Genomic DNA, 21,568 nt, shown 5'->3' with positions numbered 1-21,568 from the left:
GCAGGGAAGCATTGTGTGACCGATTTAACCGAGGTGAGGGCTGGGGGACTCCAGGGTACCTTGAGGGGAGGAGAGGAGGAGGCTCCCTGCTGTGAGGGAGGGGTCCAGCTGTGCCTAGTGACACCCAGTGGAAGGCAGTCCCTGCCAGCTCTGTCAGCACCACACAGTGACAAGAATGTCAAGGCTCACAGGTTCTCGTCTGTGGGGGCAGGTTTATTAGCATTAGCAGGAGACAGACATGGGTGCTAGCATTGTCACCCTTCCCAGAGGAGGCCACTTGAACTCCAAAAGTGGACTCTGGAGCCTGACTCTGTCAAACGTATGTAGGCTGGAAACATAGTAGTCGTTGGTGGCGACTTCAGCCCAAATCCATCTCCCTTAGTGAATCTTGCCTAGCTTTTGCGGCCTGACCCCCACCCCCATTCCTCTGGATGCTCTCCCTGACTTCCAGGCTCCACTGATTCACCATCTTCTGATCTCCCTGGGCAAACAGTGGAGGAGGCTGAGCGCTGGTTTCTCCAGGAGATCCCCCAGCCCCACGGAGGCAAGCATCAACCTCAGCATCCCACATCTTCCCTCCCACTCAGCCACATGGGAGGGGGCCAGTGGAGCCAGGCACTAGGCCTCCGAGCAGCCTCTGGCAGCATTCAGGGCAATGACATTTGCCCAACATACAGTGTCCCCACAGTCTGAAACCTCATCTCCCTCAGTACGGGGAGCTCATTGCCTCCCATTTTCCAAGTACACCAAGCTATTTCACATCCCTGTTCCATTACAGGGTCCGCTCTTCTGAAGTGCCCCCCACGCATCCCTGTGTCCATTGCACCAACAGTGATGAATGCTCCTACTGTTGGCCAACACTGCAGCTCAGAGATGTTGCCGATTCATTCATTCCCTGGGCACCTATAACAGGCCGGGCACTGCCCCGGCTCCCTGTCCTCATGGAGCTGGCCCACCAGTACGGGGGTCCATACAGACCCTGCAAGGCTGTGTGTGGAGACTGTGGTCATCGCATGCAGTGTGTGGGTCCAAGAACAAGTGGGCATGTGAGGGCCCCAGGCAAGCTCCGTCCCACCATCTTTCAAACCTTCCTGACCACCTGGGATCCTGCTCACCTGCATGGCACCTTTGTGCAGAGTAGAAGAAGCTAATCCCTCTGGATGGACAGCTTAGCAAAAAGTAGCCCCCCTGGGCGGTCGCAGTGTCCTGGATGAACCGCCTGGTGAGCACGAGGTGCCCCGTGGAAGGAAAAGTGCCCCCGAACCGTCTCCACTCCACTGGGCATCTTTGTACTGTGCACTACCTTTGGCCCCTCACACGTCCCCCAGACAGAGCAGCACCCCCCACCCAGTGCAGCTCGGTGGGGGTTGTGTAACTGGTTCTCCCCAGGCTGGTAGAGCACAACCCAGGGGCCCTGTGAGGCTTGCCTCAGGGTGGAGGTTCCCAGCCCCCGAACCAGCAGGCGCTTTGGCTCATTGCTGCCATCTCACAGAGAGCTGCACCCGTGAAGGATCGGGGTCTTTAGTGTTCTTCAGTCTCGGAAGGAAGCAGGATGCTGTCAGCTGCCGTAAAAATGTGACCTTTGAAAATTTACAAGAGCTCCGGGTTTAAAAGCTGCTGTGTTAATGATGCATCCTATTAGCATCTCATTAAAGGGAAGCAGAGAAAAGCCTGCCCAGCCCGATGATGGGCAGAGAGGGCCACTCCACAGAACCAGGCAGGAGGAGGGCTCTCCTCACCTGCCTCTCTCTGCTCAGTGTCATCGTGTCAGGGGAGCAGAAGCATGGCCAGGAACACTGGCAAAAGGCCCGATGTCTAGGTGCCAGATGATGCCGGGGGAGGGGGCCGGAGGAGGCTCCCCCGGCCTGGGCTGCTCTCTTGGTTGGCTTCTGTGGCGTTTTTGTACTGGCAACCCCCTGGCAGGGAGATGTGGAACTTAAGAGACCTGGAGAGCCTTTGGTGGGGTCACAGATCACAGACCTTTGGGGACTCTGGACCGAGGGAGAAGGTATTAGCAGGAGCTTAGTTCAGAGCTGGAGCCATGGACCCCCCACACGGTGCCTCCGAAACCTCCAGAACATGGGGACCATGTTCCTTTGGGCCTGGAGCCCTTTGCAGTGCCTCACGTCACCAGCTGCAACATCCCTCACCCACCTGGGTGCCCAGGCTCCTGGCAGAGCACACGACCGTATCCAGTTTTTTTCCAGACCGAGGGGAGAAAGGAATGTTCATTTCATTGTTTTATAAAAACAAATAGAAATTTCTGAGCTGTGATTTGCCTGCAGCGTCAGAAGTTGCTGGTGCGCGTGGAGTGAGTGGCCTGATTTATCTTTCCAAAAGGAGAAAAATGAAAGACCCTGTCTCCCTTCTCCCAGCAGAACGGCGTTCTTGTACGTAAGAACTCGCTTGTGATATTCATGAAAGACACAGCCAAGCAGCAGGCCTGTTGTAGCCACACCCAGTAGTGCCAGCCACCCCGCAGCCCACCCCTGGGTGCCCAGCTTCCCCTGGGAGGCTGAGGTGCCTAGTTTGCAGAGCTCAGCGCTCCCAGCGGAGCTCCCAAGCAGCTGCTTGAGGGCGGGCCTGAGTGCCTGTGCCCGGGGCAGGGCCTGGCAAGGGGCAGGGGCCTGGTGCTTGTTCCTGAACAAACCACCTCACCAACAACCACTCAAGTGAATGACCTGGCAGGAGTGTTTGGAGCCAAGGGACTAAGCCCTTGGGAAAGTGTGCAGTTTTCCAAGTGCAGAAACTCTGCAATTTTAGAGCAAAAATAGGAACTCCTAAAGTTTTAGAGTTCAGAAGCTGATTATTCACCGTGGAGCAGGAGACCCCGACCCGCACTATATGGTGGTGGTAACTGCACAAGGTCCAGAGTCTCCCAAGCGCCCAGAGCCCTTCCCTTCCCTGTCAAAGTACCAGGTGGAGGCACGCATGCTGATTCAGAGGGGTACAAATGGCAGGGTGGGAGGGCCCTGAAAACCAGGCCTGCCTCAGACCTGAGAGGCCTCCGGGAACCCTGGGCTGCAGAGAGGGGCTGCAGCACCCCCTACTGGCAGTGGGCTCTCTGTACTGTCCGTGAAGGAAGATGCTGGGATGAGGCTGGAGTGTCATCCTTCAGACCTCACCCCAAGACAGGATCCCGAATGGGACATCCCACAAGCTCCTTCCCCTTCACATGCCTCTGGTTATGGGAAGAGACCTCTGCACCCCCCAGCCCATGAGCACCCAGGGGAACCTGGGAATGCAGAGGTGGCTGCAGACAGGGCACTCTGGAAAGCCCTCTAGAGAACACTATAGAAGCCACGCTTTTGTTCCATAAATTTCATAGGACTATTGGTGAGTGTGGCCAAATCCCCAGCCCCCTTCTCCAACACCCCCTCCACACCACCACCACCTCCACCACCACAGCCAACCCCAAGCTCCCATCTGTCCGACAGACAGAAATGGGGCAGCAGCCTCTGAGAAGAAAGCTTGTCCCTCGAATTGTTCTTTCCTCCGGAGATTCACTCTTTCCCTTTTGTCTCCTGCTCTGTTCACAGAAGTGCAGCATCTGAAATGCAGGCCAGAGATAAAGTGCAGCCTAATGTAATTAGTTCTGTGCAGCCTACAGGTCCTAATGGGATACGGCTCCGCTCCTCCCAGTCGGCCCTAATGCAGGCGCTGTTTGTCATCTGCATTATGCATCAAAGCCCCAATAAGTGCTGTCCGCCATCCTCTCCACCTGCTCCTACCCAGCCGTTCCTGCTGCTCAGAGGGGCCCACTGGGGATGCTGCTCCCACCAACTGGCTCACTGGGTTAGCTTCCATGAGAAGTCAGGAGAACCAAGGCCCTCACCTGAGAGAAGCCTGCCGATGCCCCTTGAGGCCCCTTTGGCCTTCTGTGGCTGTCCCTGGTGGACAGCCATCTCTGCCCCTAACCCCACTTCCTCCTTCACCCCAAACCTGGTTGGGTTCTGGTTGCATGCCTGGGAACTGCAGAAACTTCCTGAAACCACCTCTACTGAGACCCCTCCCTCCACCCCCACCACATCCCAGTTATCTGGGTCCCAGGCTCTCCACATGCTTTTGGATTTCTTCTTCTTTCTTTTCTTTTTTTCTTATTATAATGGTAATGGCCATAGTAAAAAATTTGGCAAATACAGAAAAGTATAGACAAGAGGATAGAAGTTATCCCTATTTGTCTCACCACATATTACCCCTGCTAGCATTTGGGGTTTTTTCTCTCCTGCACATACTGTTTTACATGTGAGCTTATGTTTGTGTCATTTTATGTCCTGCTTTTCTCATTTAACATTATAGTGTAAGCATTTTGCCATCTCATTTCAGTAAACATGATTTTTAATGACCATATAATATTCCATCAAGGCTGTAGCTCAGAGACCAATGTTGTGCTAATGTTTGTTTTCAGCCTGGGGTTAATTTTCTCATTAATCTAAATATCTGAATTAGAGAATGAGATCCTGAAACAGAGAGCCTTCCTCCTTCCCAGAAGGGGGCCAGGACCCTCCCAGGAGGAGCCGAGGGTCCCAGGGATGATGTTCCCTGCTCTGAGAGGGAACATTCCGTCCTCCCATGAGTCTCAGCCCCCACCCTCCCACACCGCCTCTGTGGAGTGACACACTGGGGGCCTCAGAGGCTGTATGGGACCCTACAGTGGTGCTTTGGAGAGCCGTCTTCTCACGTGTCAAAGGGCCAGGCCCGTGGTGGCATTGAGCCTAGGCTGAGGACACAGCTGGTCTTCAGCACATGCCCATAAATGTTGCAATTTATTAACGACCTGAGAGCCCAGGGAGCTTCACTTCTCACAGCCCAGAAAGCTTTCTATCCTAATAGTTGAGGTGGAGTGAGTGGCTGCAGAGGACGACCGGAGAGGCACCAGGTTGGGTCTTCCTAGGGGTGAGAGGGTAGCAGAAGCCTACAAGGGCTAAGCCAAAATGCTCTGCAATTCCCTGGTGGCGCTGGGTGCAGGGCCCAGTCTTTGCCGCTGACCCCATGGCACTGCTCAGGGGATGGGCCCCCAGGCAGTCCTCTTTCCCAGGCTGTGTTCATCCTTCCTCTCTGCTTCTCCCCAGGCCCCTGGAATCTCCAAAGCGGACAATCAGACCCAGGGACTCACGACCAGCATCCGGTGGGGGCAGACGCCCATCAATCAGTCCACGCCCTGGGACACTGATGAGCCGCCCTCCAAACAGATGAGGGAGAGCGACAATCCAGGTGCGTACTTCATCGGCAGCCAGAGACCCCCACGCCAGGGCTGGGAGAGGCGTCAGAGGTCCCCTGGGTGCTCAGCTCTTCGGCAGGTCCTGGTCCCCGGGCCTGCAGCAGCCCAGGCCTCAGGCTGCCTGGGGGTAGGGGCCACATGTGTCCTGGGCAGCAGCTGCATCTCTGCCCCTTTCTCTGCTACTCAAGAAAGCTTTTGGGAGGCCGAGGAAGCAAGAATGACATCACAGCAGTGACTTTGAGTCTGCTTTGTGGTGTTGTGAATAGCCCTTCCCAAACTTTAGTACTCTGGTTCCTACATTTCTCAAGCCACACCTGCCAGTGAGGTTTCACCTTGCCGACGTTCATATGAGAACCGGGATGGTCCACCCCTCCCCGCCACTGGGACTGGGGGCTCCTACAACACCCCAGGCCTTCTTGGGTTGGCTCTGACCAAAACAAACACCTTCTCTGTCACTACTGCATGTTGGACCCAGACCTCCCCTTAGGATATGCAAAACACGTCTCCTCACTACAGCCCTACAGCTATGTGGACACCTCACTCAGCCTCCCCTCCAAGTCTTCTGCAGGATAAACACCCCAGGTCCCTCAGCCACACTCTGGAGCCTGGGGCTGCTGGTTCCTTTACCCTCCAGAGAATTACTTCTCCCTCTGCGTCCCCAGATACCCAGAACCCAACGCAAAGGACCTGCACATGCTATGCCCACACCTCCTTCTTTCAGCCCCTCTACTTTGACCATTGCAGCCTTAGATCACTTCTGATTTGTTGCTAGCCCCAGACATGCACTGTCACCAGTGAGCCCCCAAGACTGTCGTGGTAGCAACTCTGACCCCTGTCCGTGTCCTCTCTCAACCGGCCTTAGGCAGCGGGATGTGGGGACTCACAGGCAAGTCCTTGTCAGTATCTTCCCGTAGGACTCTTAAGATCTCTTCGATTCCAGCTTTTTATTGCTGACCTGTGCCTAACCCTCCCGATGTAATGTCACCTGCAGATTGGGTGGTGAGCCAATCCTCCCTATCATTATCCAAACCATTGATAAAAATGGTGAGTGGGACTCGGTGCACATCCCTGGAGACCTCCTCTAGGTCCCCAGGACCCTCTGGGTCAGTCGCCCTCTCATAGATCAGCGGCTTCCTTGGCCCGGCGTCTCTGTACCTTCACCAGAGTCATCGGGGAAGCCACCAGCTGTGCTCCAGAGTTCTGGTGCATTGTTCCAGGCTCCCTGGCTAATCCCAGAGAAAAATGAGCTTAGGAAGGCAAGCCTTGTCTTAAGACACCAGGCTGGCTCACAGTGATACCACCTCCTCTGCTTCAGGCTTGGGGACAATCCCCCTTGGCATCCATTCTAGAATCTTTCTGGTACTGCTTCACCAGTATTTGCCAGTCTTCACTGCCACTCCAGCAGCATCATGAAAAACAAGGCGGCCTTTGGTGATGGAGACCGAGCCCCACACTCATTCACTCAGAGGCAACCCCAGACTGCCCTTCCCTGTCACAGTATCTTCTGGCTTCACTCACAAGCACGTTTGGGTCACCTTAATGTCACCTCACCTCAGGGGGACCTAGCCTGGCTTTGCCTGACCTGGGCACAGCTGGCCTCGAACCTTATATCAAGACTCAGGAGGTGTGCTGGGCCAACCTTGTTCAGTCAAAATTTCCTTAGGGGCCAAATGCACTTCTGCTGTTTCCCCCAGGGCCGGCCGTGCAGGGGTTGCTTAGGAAAAAGCCCGGCCCCCCAGCAGGGCAGTGAAGAGCAGCCCCTGCCAGCCTTCCCCTAGTGCCCGTACCTCCTGCTCTCCCTTCATGCACCACAGGGCTCTTGCACGGCTCCAGGCTCTGGTGCTCTCACCTTGCCCAGCAAACACCTACTATCTTCACAATCCACCTTTCTCCCCACCTCCTCCAGACAGCTCTTCTCCAGAAAGGAAGGAAAAACATCAACATTTATGGAGCATTTAACACATGCAAAACACTCTGCTAGCTTTTCTTTTTTTTTTTTTTTTCCTTCCCCAAATATATTTTCCTCATTCCGTTCTTCCCAGGAGACCTCTGAGGTAGGTGTTGCTAGTTCCATTTAACAGATGGGAAGATGAGGCTCAGAGAAGATAAGCAACTTGCCCAGGGCTGCTGGCTAATAAATGGCTGAGTCAAGATTTGAACCCAGAACTCTTTGAAGGTCTCTGCCTTTTTTTCTCTCTGTTTTGTTGTCTCCTGAGCTCTCCCAAGCAGACTGTGCTCCCCCTCTGAGCCTCCATGGCCATCTGCTCACATACCCCCAAAGCACTTATCCTATGCTACCAACTCTGTGACCCCAGCACCCAGCCCAGGGCCTGGGGCAGTCAGTGTTTACTGAGTGAATATGTATCCGGCAGATGACATCTCTTCTGTCTCCCTTGCAGGCACAGGGCCATGGGTGACCACGGTGGCCGCCGGGAGCCAGCCCGCCCTGATCGCACACTCCTATGGAGTGGCCCAGCCTCCCACCTTCAGCCCGGCTGTGAACGTCCAGGCCCCGGTCATTGGGGTGACCCCCTCACTGCCTCCCCACGTGGGGCCCCAGCTCCCGCTGATGCCAGGCCACTACTCGCTCCCACAGCCACCCTCTCAGCCACTAAGCAGCGTGGTGGTCAACATGCCCGCCCAGGCCCTGTATGCCAGCCCGCAGCCCCTGGCCATGTCCACACTGCCTGGCGTGGGGCAGGTGGCCCGCCCGGGACCCACTGCCGTGGGCAACGGCCACATGGCAGGGCCCCTGCTGCCTCCACCACCACCAGCCCAGCCGTCCGCCACCCTCCCCAGCGGTGCCCCTGCCACCAATGGGCCCCCTACGACTGACTCGGCCCACGGGCTGCAGATGCTACGGACCATTGGCGTGGGGAAGTATGAGTTCACCGACCCCGGGCACCCCAAAGGTAAGTTCTGCTGCCCGCATACTCCCAGGTGCCCGCACCTAGGCTTCCCCGAGTGGTCACGATGCAGCGCGGACAGGAGTATGGTTCCCGGCACCCTGTGCTCTCCAGCAGCTCCCTCACTGGCCTTGCCCAGCCCAGAAGTAGACGTGGGGCCTCCCCTGCCCGAGACAGCCGGGCCCAGACAGAGGAGGCAGAGAGAAAGGTGGAGGAGGGAAGGACAGGCGAGATGAGGACATGTGAGCAGGCAAAGAGAGGAAGGGAAGGGAGAGCCTGCACAGTCCGGGGTCCTTCTGCCTCCAGCCCAAGCCCTAGGCCATTCTCACCTCTGACCCCGAGGCCAGGCCAGGTAGGAAATGAGCAGGAATCATCTGCTCCTCTAAGGGCTCCATGGAACCTTCTCCATTTTCCACCCATGAGAACAGAAGACAAATTGTGTCCTTGCCCAGATAACCACCCCCTGCTGTGCCACTGGATGAGACCAGCTCCCCAGACATTAGGTGAGAGGGATGTCTCCCCAGGAGATACTCCCAGACCATCCTGAGCCACTTGGGATTTTTTGTTTCAAGGACCCAAGGGTGGCTCTGTGAGGCTCCAGGAAGGAGCACCTCTACCCTCGGCCTTCAGTTAACCCATTTCCCCCAGCCCCAGGGCAGTGTTCAGGCAGATCCTTGAGAACAGAGCCTGCAAGCTGAGCCTCCCAGCCTTAGGGTTTAGGACTAAGTGCATCAGCAAACAGGCCTCACTCCCAACATCTGTCTGAGGGGTCTATCCAGCTGGAATGCAGAAGGAGGCAGAGGATTGGGGGCCACAGATGTTAGACTGGTGGGTGGGGTTCATCTGCCCCAGACTGACTTGCTATGCCTTAGAGCTCCAGACAGCCAGTGGAGGAGGGAGGCAGACGCGCCTGGACCCAGGTGCCGGCAGGAGGGCCCCTGGTAGGCAGTCTGCCTGCTGGGGTACCCTGGCCTCCTCTGGAAGGAGAGAGTAGATGGTCCTAGAGGTGTGGCCCTCTGGGTACCGCTGGGTACCGCTTCCCAGCCTTCGCACTCGCAGTCCCCGGGAGGTGGCTTCTCCAGGGGCCCTGCCTCTCCGCACAGCAACGACTCCCACTAGCCATTCTTTCCTGCCTGCTCTCGTGCATCTCTATCTTTATCCTTTCGAGCAATTTTCAGACCTCGTCAAGCATCCCAACAACAAAGCCGTGTCTAGATCTCCACTGGGTTTCATTCCCTATCTGATTGCGCCCCAACTGCCTTTGTTTTGGAAATTAGCACTAGTTTTAAATGACAAAATTATAGAAAATTACATCTAAATTCTGGTAAACTCTTGCTTTGTTTAAGATCTTTTTTTAAAAAAAAAATTGACTAAATTGATTTTTTTGTTTGAATTGTTTTGGTTAAGCTCTCTTTCCCTTAAAAAGAAAAAAAAAAAAAAAAACAGCTTCCTCCCAGTTTATACGCTGCCAGCTGTGACACAGTGGGAGCTGGATGTCCTGGCTGCTCCCCAGGCTGTGCCAAAGCCTGGGACATTGGGAGGGCTTCCCTCCCCCCTCATGGGCATATCTTCCCCCACCCCCAGAGGCCTCCTGGGGCTGCTGACAAAGGGTCTTGCTGATTTGCCGAGTCTCAGACAGGTACCTGGGAAAAGGACTTATTCTGGGCAGAGAGGTAACTGGCCCAGTTGGGCCTGGAGTCCCTGGTTTGGGGCTTAGCACAGAACCAGGGGCTGCCTCCCCAAAGGCACAGGTGTATCCCATCGTCAGGCAACTGAGCCCATAAGCTCAGGGAGCTACAGGTGGTAGAGACACACCGGACCAGCGGACCATTGCAGAGCCACACCTGTGACATCTTTCTGGGGCCAGAGGGTGTGACCCATCCTCCGTGGTGAGCCCAAGCCCACAGACAGGAGGGAAGGAGAGGCCCCTGATGGAATTTTTTCTGTCTGCCCCTAAAGGGCAGATCCAGTGCGAGGTGAGGGCCGCGCCTGGGGTAAGCCCAGGAAGTGTCCACAGCCCTGCCTTCTGGTAAACCATTGCAAGCCCTCCAGCTCCAGCCAGTGACAACCAGTGGCCCGTCGTCACATTGATTTCCACAGTTGGCCAGGGAGCTAGCTGTTCCCCCAGAGACTACATTTAACTCACTTCTCTATTTACCACCCTCATCAGTTGATTTATCCCCTTATATTTGTGGTGAAGACAGTGAAGCATGAACATACAAATGCCTCCAAACTCAAGCCTGTGTGGGTTTTTTGGGGTTTTTTTTTAAGTAATTTCTCCTTTCATTTCTAATCTTAAAAGCCTTTATTGCTAAAGCTATAATTTGTCTGTCAGATCTAATGTCAAACAACTGCATATTTTTTTAAAATAAGAAACCCAGATTTTGAAACCAAATCTTTGAAACTTACCATGTGAGAATCATATTCCTGACAAGACTATGTGGGTTTGGATTTGGGTCACTTTTAATTTTGCCCCTAGGGATTTTACATCTCCAAAACCCAATTGATTTCGCACTCCTAAATGACAGACGGCTGACTCCAAGTGGGAACCAGGAGGCACCGTGTGATGGCATCAACACCAGTCAGAATTCCACTTAAGGAAAAAAAAGGAACTTTCCTTTTCTCCTGTTTGAAAGCTTGCCCGGCATTATAATAAGATTCACCATAGAGCTCCTTAAGATCTAGCTCATTAAAGTCCCGCGATTTTTCCTCTATTGTTTGACATGACAACCTGGCCTCTCACGGGGTTGAGTAATTATGGAGAGATCCCCTCCATGAAGAACAGGTCTTGCCAGCCAGAGGGATGGGCCACTGGTATTTTTAGACTTCATTAGTGCCCTGATTTAAAATTTCACATTTTGTTTCTTGTAATTATCTTCCAATCGACTGAGCTGAAATTTCTGTTGGGGCTATGTTAGTCTGCTTTCCCAAAAAGGGCGTTGGGACTCTAATTTAAAACTTAACCAATTGAAAAATAAAGGTGGTGCAGAAATGCTTTTTGATTGCAATAGGTCAAGCGATTGTCTCTCATCTGTGACTAGAGAAGTCAGCTTGCATGCAGTTCACTTTAATGAGTGTTATTTAAATGCATTGAGCACATATAGATTTTCTTAAGAAACTTATAAGATAAATCTTTCTTTCTCTAAGAACAATTTGGGGGTAGGGTTTCATTCTTTAAAAAAAAAAAGATTATGTATTGAAAGCTAATTAAAATAGATTTTGTGTGTGCAAAGTGATAAGGGAAGAAAAAAGAATTAGTTCCATTTGAATCCTGTTATCATCTACCTGAGGCCTTTGTCTTGTTGGACTGGAAACTGTGAAGCAATCCACGGGCAGAGGTGGTGGCCAACGTCAGGCCTTTTGAGATGAAGGAGAGAAGTCTAGTGTCACTGCCCTGGTACCTCAGGAGCCCAGCTGTGTCAGGGTAGAGGTCCAAGCTCTTGGTGTCATTTTTCTATCCTCTATCTTTTTCCACAAATGATTCTTGGTGGCTAAGAGGGTCGCCAGAGCCCTTTTAAAGCCCCAGACTAATAGTGAGCTGCAGAAAGTTTGTATTTTTACCTGCATGTCCAGGGAGAGAGCCAAATCCAAGTTGACCAAAAATGATGAGCCTTGCCTTTTCTGGCTTTAGATTTTGTAGGCCCAGGGTAGGGGGCTATGAGGATTCCCACGGCCAGGCAGCTGTGTTGTAGGGTGTGCTCAGCCCCTTCTCTGTAGTTTCACCTCATCCTTCTCATCTTTGCCCCAGAACCCACCCCCACCCCACCCCCGGGTGTCATCTTCTGCTTGGACAACAGCCACTTTTTCTCCGTGAGTGGCAAAGACAGGATCTGGTAAAGATTCTTTGAGGCATAGTGAATAGCTGTGTGGTGTGGACAAGTCTCCTCACCTCTCTGGGCCTCCTTTTCTTCATCTTTAAAATGGGATGACAGGGCAGCCCAGGTGGCTCAGCAGTTTAGCACCGCCTTCAGCCTGGGCGTGATCCTAGAGAGCCAGGATCAAGTCCCACATCGGGCTTCCTGCATGGAGCCTGCTTCTCCCTCTGCCTGTCTCTCTCTCTCTCTCTCTCTCTCTCTCTCTCTCTCTCTCTCATGAATAAATAAAATCTTTTAAAAATATAAAAAATAAAATGGGATGACAGTAGCATCCTCACCGGGCATAGAGGAGGTTTGAATGAGATTGTGGACATGAACATACATAGTACTTTGTCCTCTGAAAACCAGTGTTCCTGTCAACACTGACCCCAGGTCTAGAGATTTCAGCAGAGACAGAAGCTAGTGAAGGAGCGGGAAACAGAGCCCCTCCATGGTGCCGAGGCGGTGGCAGCAGCCCAAGCTTGTTCCTACGGTTGGCAGCCCCTGGTCAAGCAGCTTCATGGGACCGCCATGTCCCCATCCATAAAGGGAGGGGATGTGTCATCTTCCTGGCAGGAGGATTTTGGACTGCTCTCTCCAGCGTGGAGCCCAGCACAGATCCCATCCATCCCTGCCCCACCCTCTGACATGCCAGGGCACTCTGCTCAGTACATATTCTGGAAGCAGCTGGGAATTCATGATAAAGCTGTTTGCCCACGCATGGCTAGCCCAGAGGCACAAAATGTCCAAACTGAAATCAGCTTCCCACACCTGCTCTTCTTGTGCCTCTGTCTCAGAAGTGACATCGTGAAACCATCCAGGAGTCCAGAGTCAAAGCCCGTGGTTGTCCTTGACCTGCCCTTATCTCCCTTATGCCCTGAGTCTGAAAACTCCTCTGACTGAGCCCTCTCTGCACCTCTCCTCTCTCTGTCCCCAGCACCATTCTCGTCAGGCCACCAACGCCTCTTGCCTGCGTTGGTGGCCTCCAGGCTCACGGTGCATCCCCTCCCACCCGGATCCGTGGGGCACCCACATGGTCTTTGCTGAACATAAGTCCCATACTGTCACTCCCCGGCACCTGCCTTTAGCAGCCCCTGTACTTTCAGGACAGTGCCCAGCCCCTCACATGGGGCCTCAGGGTCTGCCTCCACCTTCATCTCTGCTGTTTAGCTCACAGGCTGTCCTGAAGCCACTCCAGGACCAGGGTCGTCTCCCTTCCAGCTGTGCTCGGTGCCTGGCCACGCACCTGCAATACAGTCCCCCTGCTCCTGTGTCACTCTCCCCGCTAGACTGAGAGGCACTGGGGTAGCGGTAGGCAAGACTCCCTCCCATTCGCATTGCACCCCCAGTATCCCCAGAACAAGGTTGCCCAGTGCTGAGAGATGCTCAAGAAGAATTAGATGAAGGAAGGCACAGAGCACTAGGTCGAGAGTCACCACTGAGGTTCTGTGACTCCTCACGGGCCACCTCCCCTTTGTGTGCAGAGAGCAGGCTGGTGCCCAGGCACACAGCAGAGTCCCCACAGGAGAGTTCACCCTGCGGCCAGCCACTCTCCCACACATATACCTGTCCCACACTGCTGGGAACAGAAAACCATCTATTTCAGAGTCCCTCCTATACCCAGGCACCTCCACCCAAATACTTGCCCCAGAGTACCAGGGATCTGAAACTCTGCCTCAGTTTCCTTGTCTATAAGAGAGGACATAATAGAACGTGCTTCCTAAAGTCATTGTGAGAACTGAGTGAGGTCTTTTACATAAAGCCCTTGGGATAATGCCCAGCATGTCATAATCACTACAAAAGTCTTTGCTATTACTATCTTCATTACCACCGCCCAGAGCCACCTTTCAGTGTCCATGGCCCTTTGGGGCCCCAGGGTAACATGAAAAAGCCAAAGGCCTGTTTATCTTGAGAGTCTTGAAAGATTGTGTCCACATGGTGTTGTCTGAAGCACCTTGTTCCCAGGGGTCCACTCTGAACAGAAGAACTTGCCTTCCCTCCTTGTAACTCTTTCCACCCCTTCACATCACCCCAACAACCAGAAGGAACCAGGCTGTTGCGGAGACCCTCCCCCTAATTGCAGGAGCTCTCTGTGGGAGGAGGGCTCCTCCTATCTACCCTCAGGGGATCCCAGCATCCTACTAGATTCAGCTTGATGCCAGGGTGCCAAACTCACTGCGTGGGGCCTCCTCCAGGGCCATATCAGTAGATGGGACAAATGGAATTCTGTTGCTCCTGCAGACGGATCAACCAAGGATGGAAGCAGAGGGAGTGGGTTAGGAGCATGTGGCCAGCAGCATGGAAGGTGGCGGGGAGCCCACTTCCACACCAGACTCCTTGCATAGAACTCCACCTCCACTGTCTGCTAACCCGGTGGACCTGTGCTAGAACACTGGTGTCTGAGCCTCGGTTTCCTTAGTGGTCACATGGAAAGAATATTATTAGTGCTATAGTCCTAGACAAAGACATGTTTTAAGGCCTTGATATTATATGCAAAGTCTTAAAACAGTGCATGGCGCATAGTAAGCCCACAATAATGTTAGCCGTTGTTATTACTACCACTACTATAAAGAATCCTGGAGAAGAGATATTGTCTGGAGCACCTTTGACTCGGGCCCACCATTGTTTCTAGAACAAGGTTGCCCAAAATAATCTCCCAGATGCAACTGACACAACCCTCACTACAGATCTGGAACCAAATGCACAGATCCACTGTTACCCTAACTTTCCCTTTCCAGCCTGCACCCCCCAACATACACACCCTCACCCAAGAAATATGTGTCTTAGAGCCTGTGGAATGTGACACTTCATCAACACAAGGTGTTTGGTCCTGGCCTGAGCAGTACCTGCCCCAGCAGCGCCTCACAAAGCCCTCCTCCCCTTCCCAGGGCTCTGTTCTCCTGGGGTTTGTTAATCATTAATTGGAGGGTTGTCCAGGGCTTAACTGTCATGTTAACAGATCATTTGATGATGAGTGAACCAGGCAAGTGGAAAGATGCAGCAAAGGCCACTAGACCACCTAGTGACCATATTGTTCTCAGAGCAGGGGCTTACCCCAGTACCCCGGGCCTCTGTACAACCTTCTCAGGGGCCCTCTGCTCAACAGGGCATCCAGGGGCCCCTCCTCACTGAGCCGAGTACATGCAACTGGGAATAGCATATGGGCTTTCAGCCCCAAATCTCTGCTGAGCATTTGTGAGATCAGAAATCACACTCTGGCTCTAACTATTGACAGGCGGGGAGCCAGCAGAGTCAAGACACCATGGGAATGAGATGGGCCTTCAGATTAGAGCAGAGGGAGGGAACATTTGCTTTCCGGGGGCTTCAGGAAGTGGTGCTGACCCACAGCAGGAAGCCAGCTGTCCTGGTCTCAAGCCCACGCAGATACCAGCAGGGATAACCACTAGGTTCCAGATCACCGACCCTCAAAGGCCACTGGAGGGCTTGAGTCATGTCACCTCCTTCCCTGGTGCCCATCAAACATTTATTGACGAAGTAATGTGTGTAGTATTAGTCACCTGCTGTGTGCAAGGCCCACACTTAGCTTCTCCTACTCAGAAGATCCTGCAGAATGTGCTAGCTGCATGCCCAGTAATATTCTTGGCTCCTACTGAATATGAGGCCCTGGGGGGGATACCTACAATGTTCCAGACACTGTGCCAGGTGCTGGGAGAAATGGCAGTCTCCCTGAAGGAGCTTGCACCCCACTTGGGGAGTCCAAGGGGAGCCAGCAATAAAAGCCACAGGGGCTAGAGAAAAGAGATCAGTATGGACTGGGCCTTCAAAGGCAGTCAGAATGCTGGAGGGGAACTGAGCAGAAGGGAGATGGTCCTACAGAGGCAAGATCTTAGGGAAGAATGTTTGAAATAAGAGCCAGTGACATAGAATTATGACTCTCAGTAGAGAAATCATGATTTCTGTCATACACACACACACACACACACACACACACACACACACACATACACACACTTCTATTTAAATGGTTTATATGACCTGTCCTAAGTTGAGACAGGTTCAGCTAGTGATTTACATCTAAGGGCCCCAGAAATCTGTTTCCTGACCTCTTGGTACACAAAGTTCAGGAAGCCTGGACTTTCCTCCAGCTTCTTGGCTTCACCTGCCAAGGTAGTGATGATAGCCAGATAAGGATCCATGATCTTGGGCAAGAGTCTATTTTATTAGCTATTTTGGTCTTGCAAGATGAGGTCATTCTGGCCAAGGTGAAGTCATTCTGGCCAACGTCAAGTCATTCTGGTCAAGGTCAAGTTGTTCTAGTTTTAGAAGGCCACTCTGGCTTGCTCTGTGTCTGGCTTGCAAGACCCCATGGTCTTCAGGGGCTTTGATCTGGGTGGAAAACCCTTGAGGGCCATTTACCCCTGACTGGGAAATTGGTACACACCCAGGGACCAGATACTCTGTGTAAACCTTTCTCTCTCCTATTGTGACAGGTTAATGGCAAGTTTCCTGTTGCCTAATCACTAGGCAGGCATCTAATGGCACGCTGTCTTTGCTAGGAAGGGCATGCCCTGTCAGGCTGATCCCTAACATTTTTCAGTTTGTGAGGTTGGGAATGAGTTGTGAAAGTGGAAGAGCTGGGCAAAGCTGTGGCGTGCCTGCTGCCTGTCCCTATGTGGTGGGAGATAATGGTACCTACCCCAAACCATGAAACCAACTGGAGGAAACGTGGCACAACACCAGCTTTGGTTGAAATTACATCCCATTCAAGAGCATGCTCACTATTCTAGAAACAAGAAAGATCAAAATAGCACAAGCATGGTTAGGAACCCAAAACATTGTGTAAATTGCTTAAAGGGAAAAAATGGCCAAAAGTTTGCTATCTGATGAAAATAGTTAACCATTGCCTGTTTTCATAGCATAACTCTCTTTCTTAAAAAAAGGAAAAAAAAACGTATCTTAGAAGGAAGCCCAAGTGTTCATCAATGCATCACCAGGAAAATACTTTTTTACTTTCTAGCTCTCCCAGCAGCCTTTTGGATGACCTAGCACAGCACTGTGAACTGTCTGGTTTTGCCCAGTGGCCTCTCACTGCCTTTTCTTCCTCTCTTCCAAGTGACTTCGCAGTGTTGTCATTGCTCTGTGTCTCAGACCCAGGTCTGCACACATCCTGTTTTCCACCACTCTCTGTGGGACCAATGTCATGGGCTATTGTGTTAGTGTGTTGGGGCTTCCATAACATAATGTCACCCACTGGGCAGCTTCAACAACAGACATTTGTGTCTTCATAGTTCTGGAGGCTGGAAGTCCAAGATCAGGGTGCCAGCAAGGTTGGTTTCTCATGTGGCCTCTCTCCTTGGCTGACAGATGGCCATCTTCTTGCTGTGCTCTCACGTGGCCTCTCCTTTGTGCAAGCACTCCTGGTGTCTCTTTTTTGTCTTATATGCATTTGAGTCATAGTGGATTAGAGTCCCACCCTTGTGACTTCATTTAACTTTAATAAATTCTTAGAGGCACTACCCCTAAATACAGTTGTTTTGAGAGTTAGGGCTTCAACATATGAATGGGGTGGGAGGACACAATTCAGTCCATAACACTCTGCATGTCAGTCTAGTTGGCAAATGGAGTTAGAGTTTGTCCTTGTCATCTTGCCATCTTCTTTCTGGACAATGTCTCCTCCCCAGTCAGACCACACTCCTAGCGCCTTCACTGACCTTGCCTACATGGTACCATTTATGACTAGACCCCAATAAGTGTGTGAGTGTCTGGTCCTACTCTTCCTCCCATTCGTGCCTTGGGGAGCTGCTGGCAGTGAGCACAGTGCTTCTGTGGGATGTGCCACTCTGATCACAGCAGCATGGCCTGGAGAGGCCCAGTGAGCAGGCCCAGAGCAACCTGGCATGATGGGCCTGTCTCTTTGTGGCTGTCAGTCTGCAGGGACAAATGTTTCCAGGCAAAGAGCTCCTAGCAGCAGATGAAGTAATTGCTTAAGGAGTGGGGATGGTTTCACAGGGGATTCCCTAGAGACAATTTCTGAGGACTATGTGATATCTTGGTGAGATCTCTGAATGTCACTTTCCCCACCTATAAAATGGGGCGGGGGGGGTCTAAATAACCTTTACAGTAATACTCCACTCTCATATTCACTGTAGTGGTGTGGAAGGGGTGAGAGGGGTAGAAATGAGGGGGATGGGTTGTTGCTTAGGAGTAAATTCTCATCAACAGGGGAAGGTGATGAATTGCCTGAGAGAGCACAGCTGGGGAGTAGGGACGGCAGTCAATGGTGGTAGATGCAGCCCTGTCTTTTGGAAGGGCACAGAGTGGATGTTTTGTATTCATTATACATTCACTCTGCGTTTATGTAATCCTTGCAGCTGCCCTATGAGTGGATTCACAGAGGGAAAACCAAGGCTTGGATGAGACACCCATCCAGATCTAAGTGGTAGAATGGGAATGAGAGTCAGGATGAAAACCACCTGCCTCTAAAACTGATTCCCTTTCCACCATACTACACCTTAATGCTTCCCTAGCTTGTCACTCAGCGTATCCAGGCTAAATATGGGTCACGATGGCTGTCTTTCATCTAGGGTCATGTGTCTGATACCTCTCAACATAAATTGGTGATTCTTGGGTTCTTTCTTCATCTCTTAAAATTACTGTGTGATGGGTGGATGGGTGAGTGAATGGATATAATTCCTCAAGTAAACCCATGAGGGACTTTGGACCGTTGGAGGAAGGTGCAGACAGGGCACTGGCCACCACAGAAGCCACTGGAGCTTGGGAGTCAGGCAGCCCTGGAGATTCTTTCCCACCATGGCATCTCTCACACCTTATACAAAGTATTACCAATGCAATAAAGTTAATGGAGCCAGTCATCCAATGAAGGAGCCAATTCCGTGCAAAGATGATGCATCTTTGGAGTTAATGAGGTCTATTGAGCTTATGCCCTTTTAAATGAATACAATTCTTGAAATCCACCAAACAGCAGCACATCCACTTAGAAGTAGTTAACTAAGTCTTGTACCACTGTCACCGATGGATAAGGAGAGATTCCCAGAACCGGCTTCCTACTGACATCTGGAGAGCCTTCAGCTCTTGGGAGCTCAACAGATGTCATGCCTGGCCAGCCATCCTTGTCCTTTGCGAAGTCCTCAGATCAACCCAGTTACAACCATGGGGACTGGACAACCCAAGGAAGAAAGTGATCAAATGGAGCCATGACTCTCCTGAATGGTGTCCAGCCCAGCCTACAGCCTGAGGCCCAGCCTTAGGGTTAGTTGGAAGAGACGCACAAGAACAGCTAGACTGTCAGCCCTACAAAACTGGCCACTGCCAAGGGAGAACTGCTGCCCAGTGGTCCCTGAGCTGGGGGAAAGTAAGCAGTTTGTAGGAGGTATAGACCTGGCACTGGCTGAGGAGAAACACGAGTCAGCCCGAACTTCAGACTGAATAAGGACCATTAGGCCATGGCCCCTGGGCCCACTGACTATGCTCTACCAGTGCTCTGCCCAATTCCAGTCTCCTCTCCAGTTAACACTGCTCACAGTTGCTGAAGAACACAAAGTGGTATTTGTTGTGCCCACAGAACATCTGCTGAAGGCAAAACTTGTGTTCATAGCTCTTCACTTCAAAAGACTTGCTGTGTTATAAAAAGAAAGGGACCATCTGTCCCTCTTCTGGACCCCAGCACCTCTTGGAAAAGATTTCTGTGCAAGAAGGCAGTGAGAAGTCAGCATTGACTTCAGGGAACTATTCTGAGGCCGGAAAAGAAGGTGCCTCCCCACTGAGGGGAAGTTGAGGCGGCAGATGGAAGCCGCTCTGTGGAAGCCATGAGATGGTAGACGCTGGCAGGAAGGACACAGCTGTGGGTCTGGGGAGATGCTCCAGCTGTGCAAAGGCCCAACTGGGAGGATGAGAGATGTGAGGGCAGCCCAAGAGGAAAGACCGGGAGGATCAGGGGCCCCCAGGAGAAGGTGTGTAAGATGGCATTGCCAGTTTGGACATACCTGTTGCACAAAGTCCGACATCATCCATTTGCATTCCTCTGCTCAGCTTGTCTGGCCTTTCTTATCCAAAAAGCCCTTTAGGACAGTTCTGCATCTTGGGGACCACCACCCGCTCAATGATTCCCCTCCAGGGGCTGATAATTGGGGTGATCTTCCAGAGTGTGTGGGAGTCTAGTGTGAGGCCCATTCAGGGTTTGTCTGTCTCTCAGCACCAAGATAGAAAAGTCTGGAGGAGCTGGCTTGGGCATGCAGGTGGAGCCTAGCTGAGCACAGGTGGGACTTTCAGCCAGGAGGCATTCCCCCAGCTTCCCGACCACGCTTTCTCAGGCAGGGCACCCACTGATTGCGACTCCACAAAAGGCCCTTCCTTCCTGGCCTTCACGTTGGCTGTTCCAGTTCTTTGGTTCTGAGACAGCCCTGTTCCTTCCACCTCTCCCACACATATCCATGAAAAAGTTGGATTTCTACCAGAATCCAAGCAGATTCCAGAGAGCCTTGGTCTGTGAACCTCTAAGCTTAAGGCTTATTTTGTTTCAGATCAAAACCTGCCTCTCTTCTGAGCTTCTGTCCTGGCCTAGAAATGGGGGGTGGGGGGATGCTGGAGGTTCTGAAGTGGGGTCTTCTGAGGACACCCCTCGCTCCCATTTTCTGCTTGTCTCTGATGGGAGTGAATGAATTGAGAGCTTTGCCTCTGTCCTGGGGAGTGTGTGCAAGTTTTCATCCACAGTCTAAAATGTACAGAACTCCCCTCACCCCCCGCCACTCGGGTGCATGCATTTAGATTCTGAGAACGAAGGCAGTTCCTGGAGTAGCATATTCAAGGCTCCCAGAATCCTAAAAGGTCACACTCCTTTTATTCTTGCCTCTTTTCACTTCTGTTCTATTCTTATTGATTTCTTTGGGCCCACAAGAAAACACAGTAGGCAAAGCCTGCTACTTCCATTGAAATAAAATATTCTGCAGTCAAACCACACACCATAAAGAAATAATTGCAGTCTGTATATATTGCTAATGGACATCTCTCAGCAATTCCCTGTCTCATAAGCTTTAAACACAGACATTAGTATAAATATGCAGAAACCCCCATTCGGGCAAATTACTCTGCATTTCTGAACAGAAGGAAGATTAACCATGTGCTGATATCTTTGAAGGAGCTCAGCAGAGCAGGAAAAATTCACTGGCCCTCTCTGGGAGGGAGCTCAGGACTCTGTGAGGCCTGGAGGACAGAGCTGAAGCCCCAGCTGGCATCTTCTCCCCTGGGCCTGCGGCTCTCCTGGAGTACTCAGGCTGGGCCTCGGGAGGAGGGGACTGGCCTCCACTCTGGCCAGATCAGCCTCATCTGAGTTGACTTGTCACTTGGGTGTCCTGCTTCTAGAGCCTTCCAAGCTCCCAAGGTGCTAGCAGGTACAGGAACAGAGAGGTTGAAGCATTTTTTCCCCTGGCCTCTCATCTGCCTGATAAAAAGCCCCTCTAGGGTCACCAGATTTCAGAAGTAAAGGCTCATGAGGAGCCCTGGGGACTTCTAGAGGCAGCATCACCATCTGAAGTCGGCCCTACAATCTCCCTTTCTCTGGAGCTCCTCTTCTCAGCCCTCCTCCCCTACCCTGCACACCCCCACTGACA

At 52.2% G+C, this 21,568-nt stretch overlaps 1 protein-coding gene across 6 annotated transcripts in view; it reads left to right on the top strand.

Annotated features, from left to right (window-relative positions):
* Positions 1–21,568, top strand: part of KLHL29 (kelch like family member 29) — a 304,459-nt gene that overhangs the window by 236,987 nt on the left and 45,904 nt on the right. For all 6 annotated transcript variants that reach the window (XM_041756134.1, XM_041756129.1, XM_041756131.1 and 3 more), the window contains 2 exons: positions 5,073–5,214; positions 7,621–8,133. In XM_041756134.1, coding sequence (XP_041612068.1) covers positions 5,073–5,214; positions 7,621–8,133 — 655 coding nt within the window. The remainder of the gene's footprint in view (positions 1–5,072; positions 5,215–7,620; positions 8,134–21,568) is intronic.

The sequence above is a fragment of the Vulpes lagopus genome, chromosome 5 (genome assembly GCF_018345385.1).
Source record: "Vulpes lagopus strain Blue_001 chromosome 5, ASM1834538v1, whole genome shotgun sequence".
Taxonomy (NCBI): domain Eukaryota; kingdom Metazoa; phylum Chordata; class Mammalia; order Carnivora; family Canidae; genus Vulpes; species Vulpes lagopus.
This window is presented reverse-complemented; position numbering and strand designations above follow the sequence as displayed.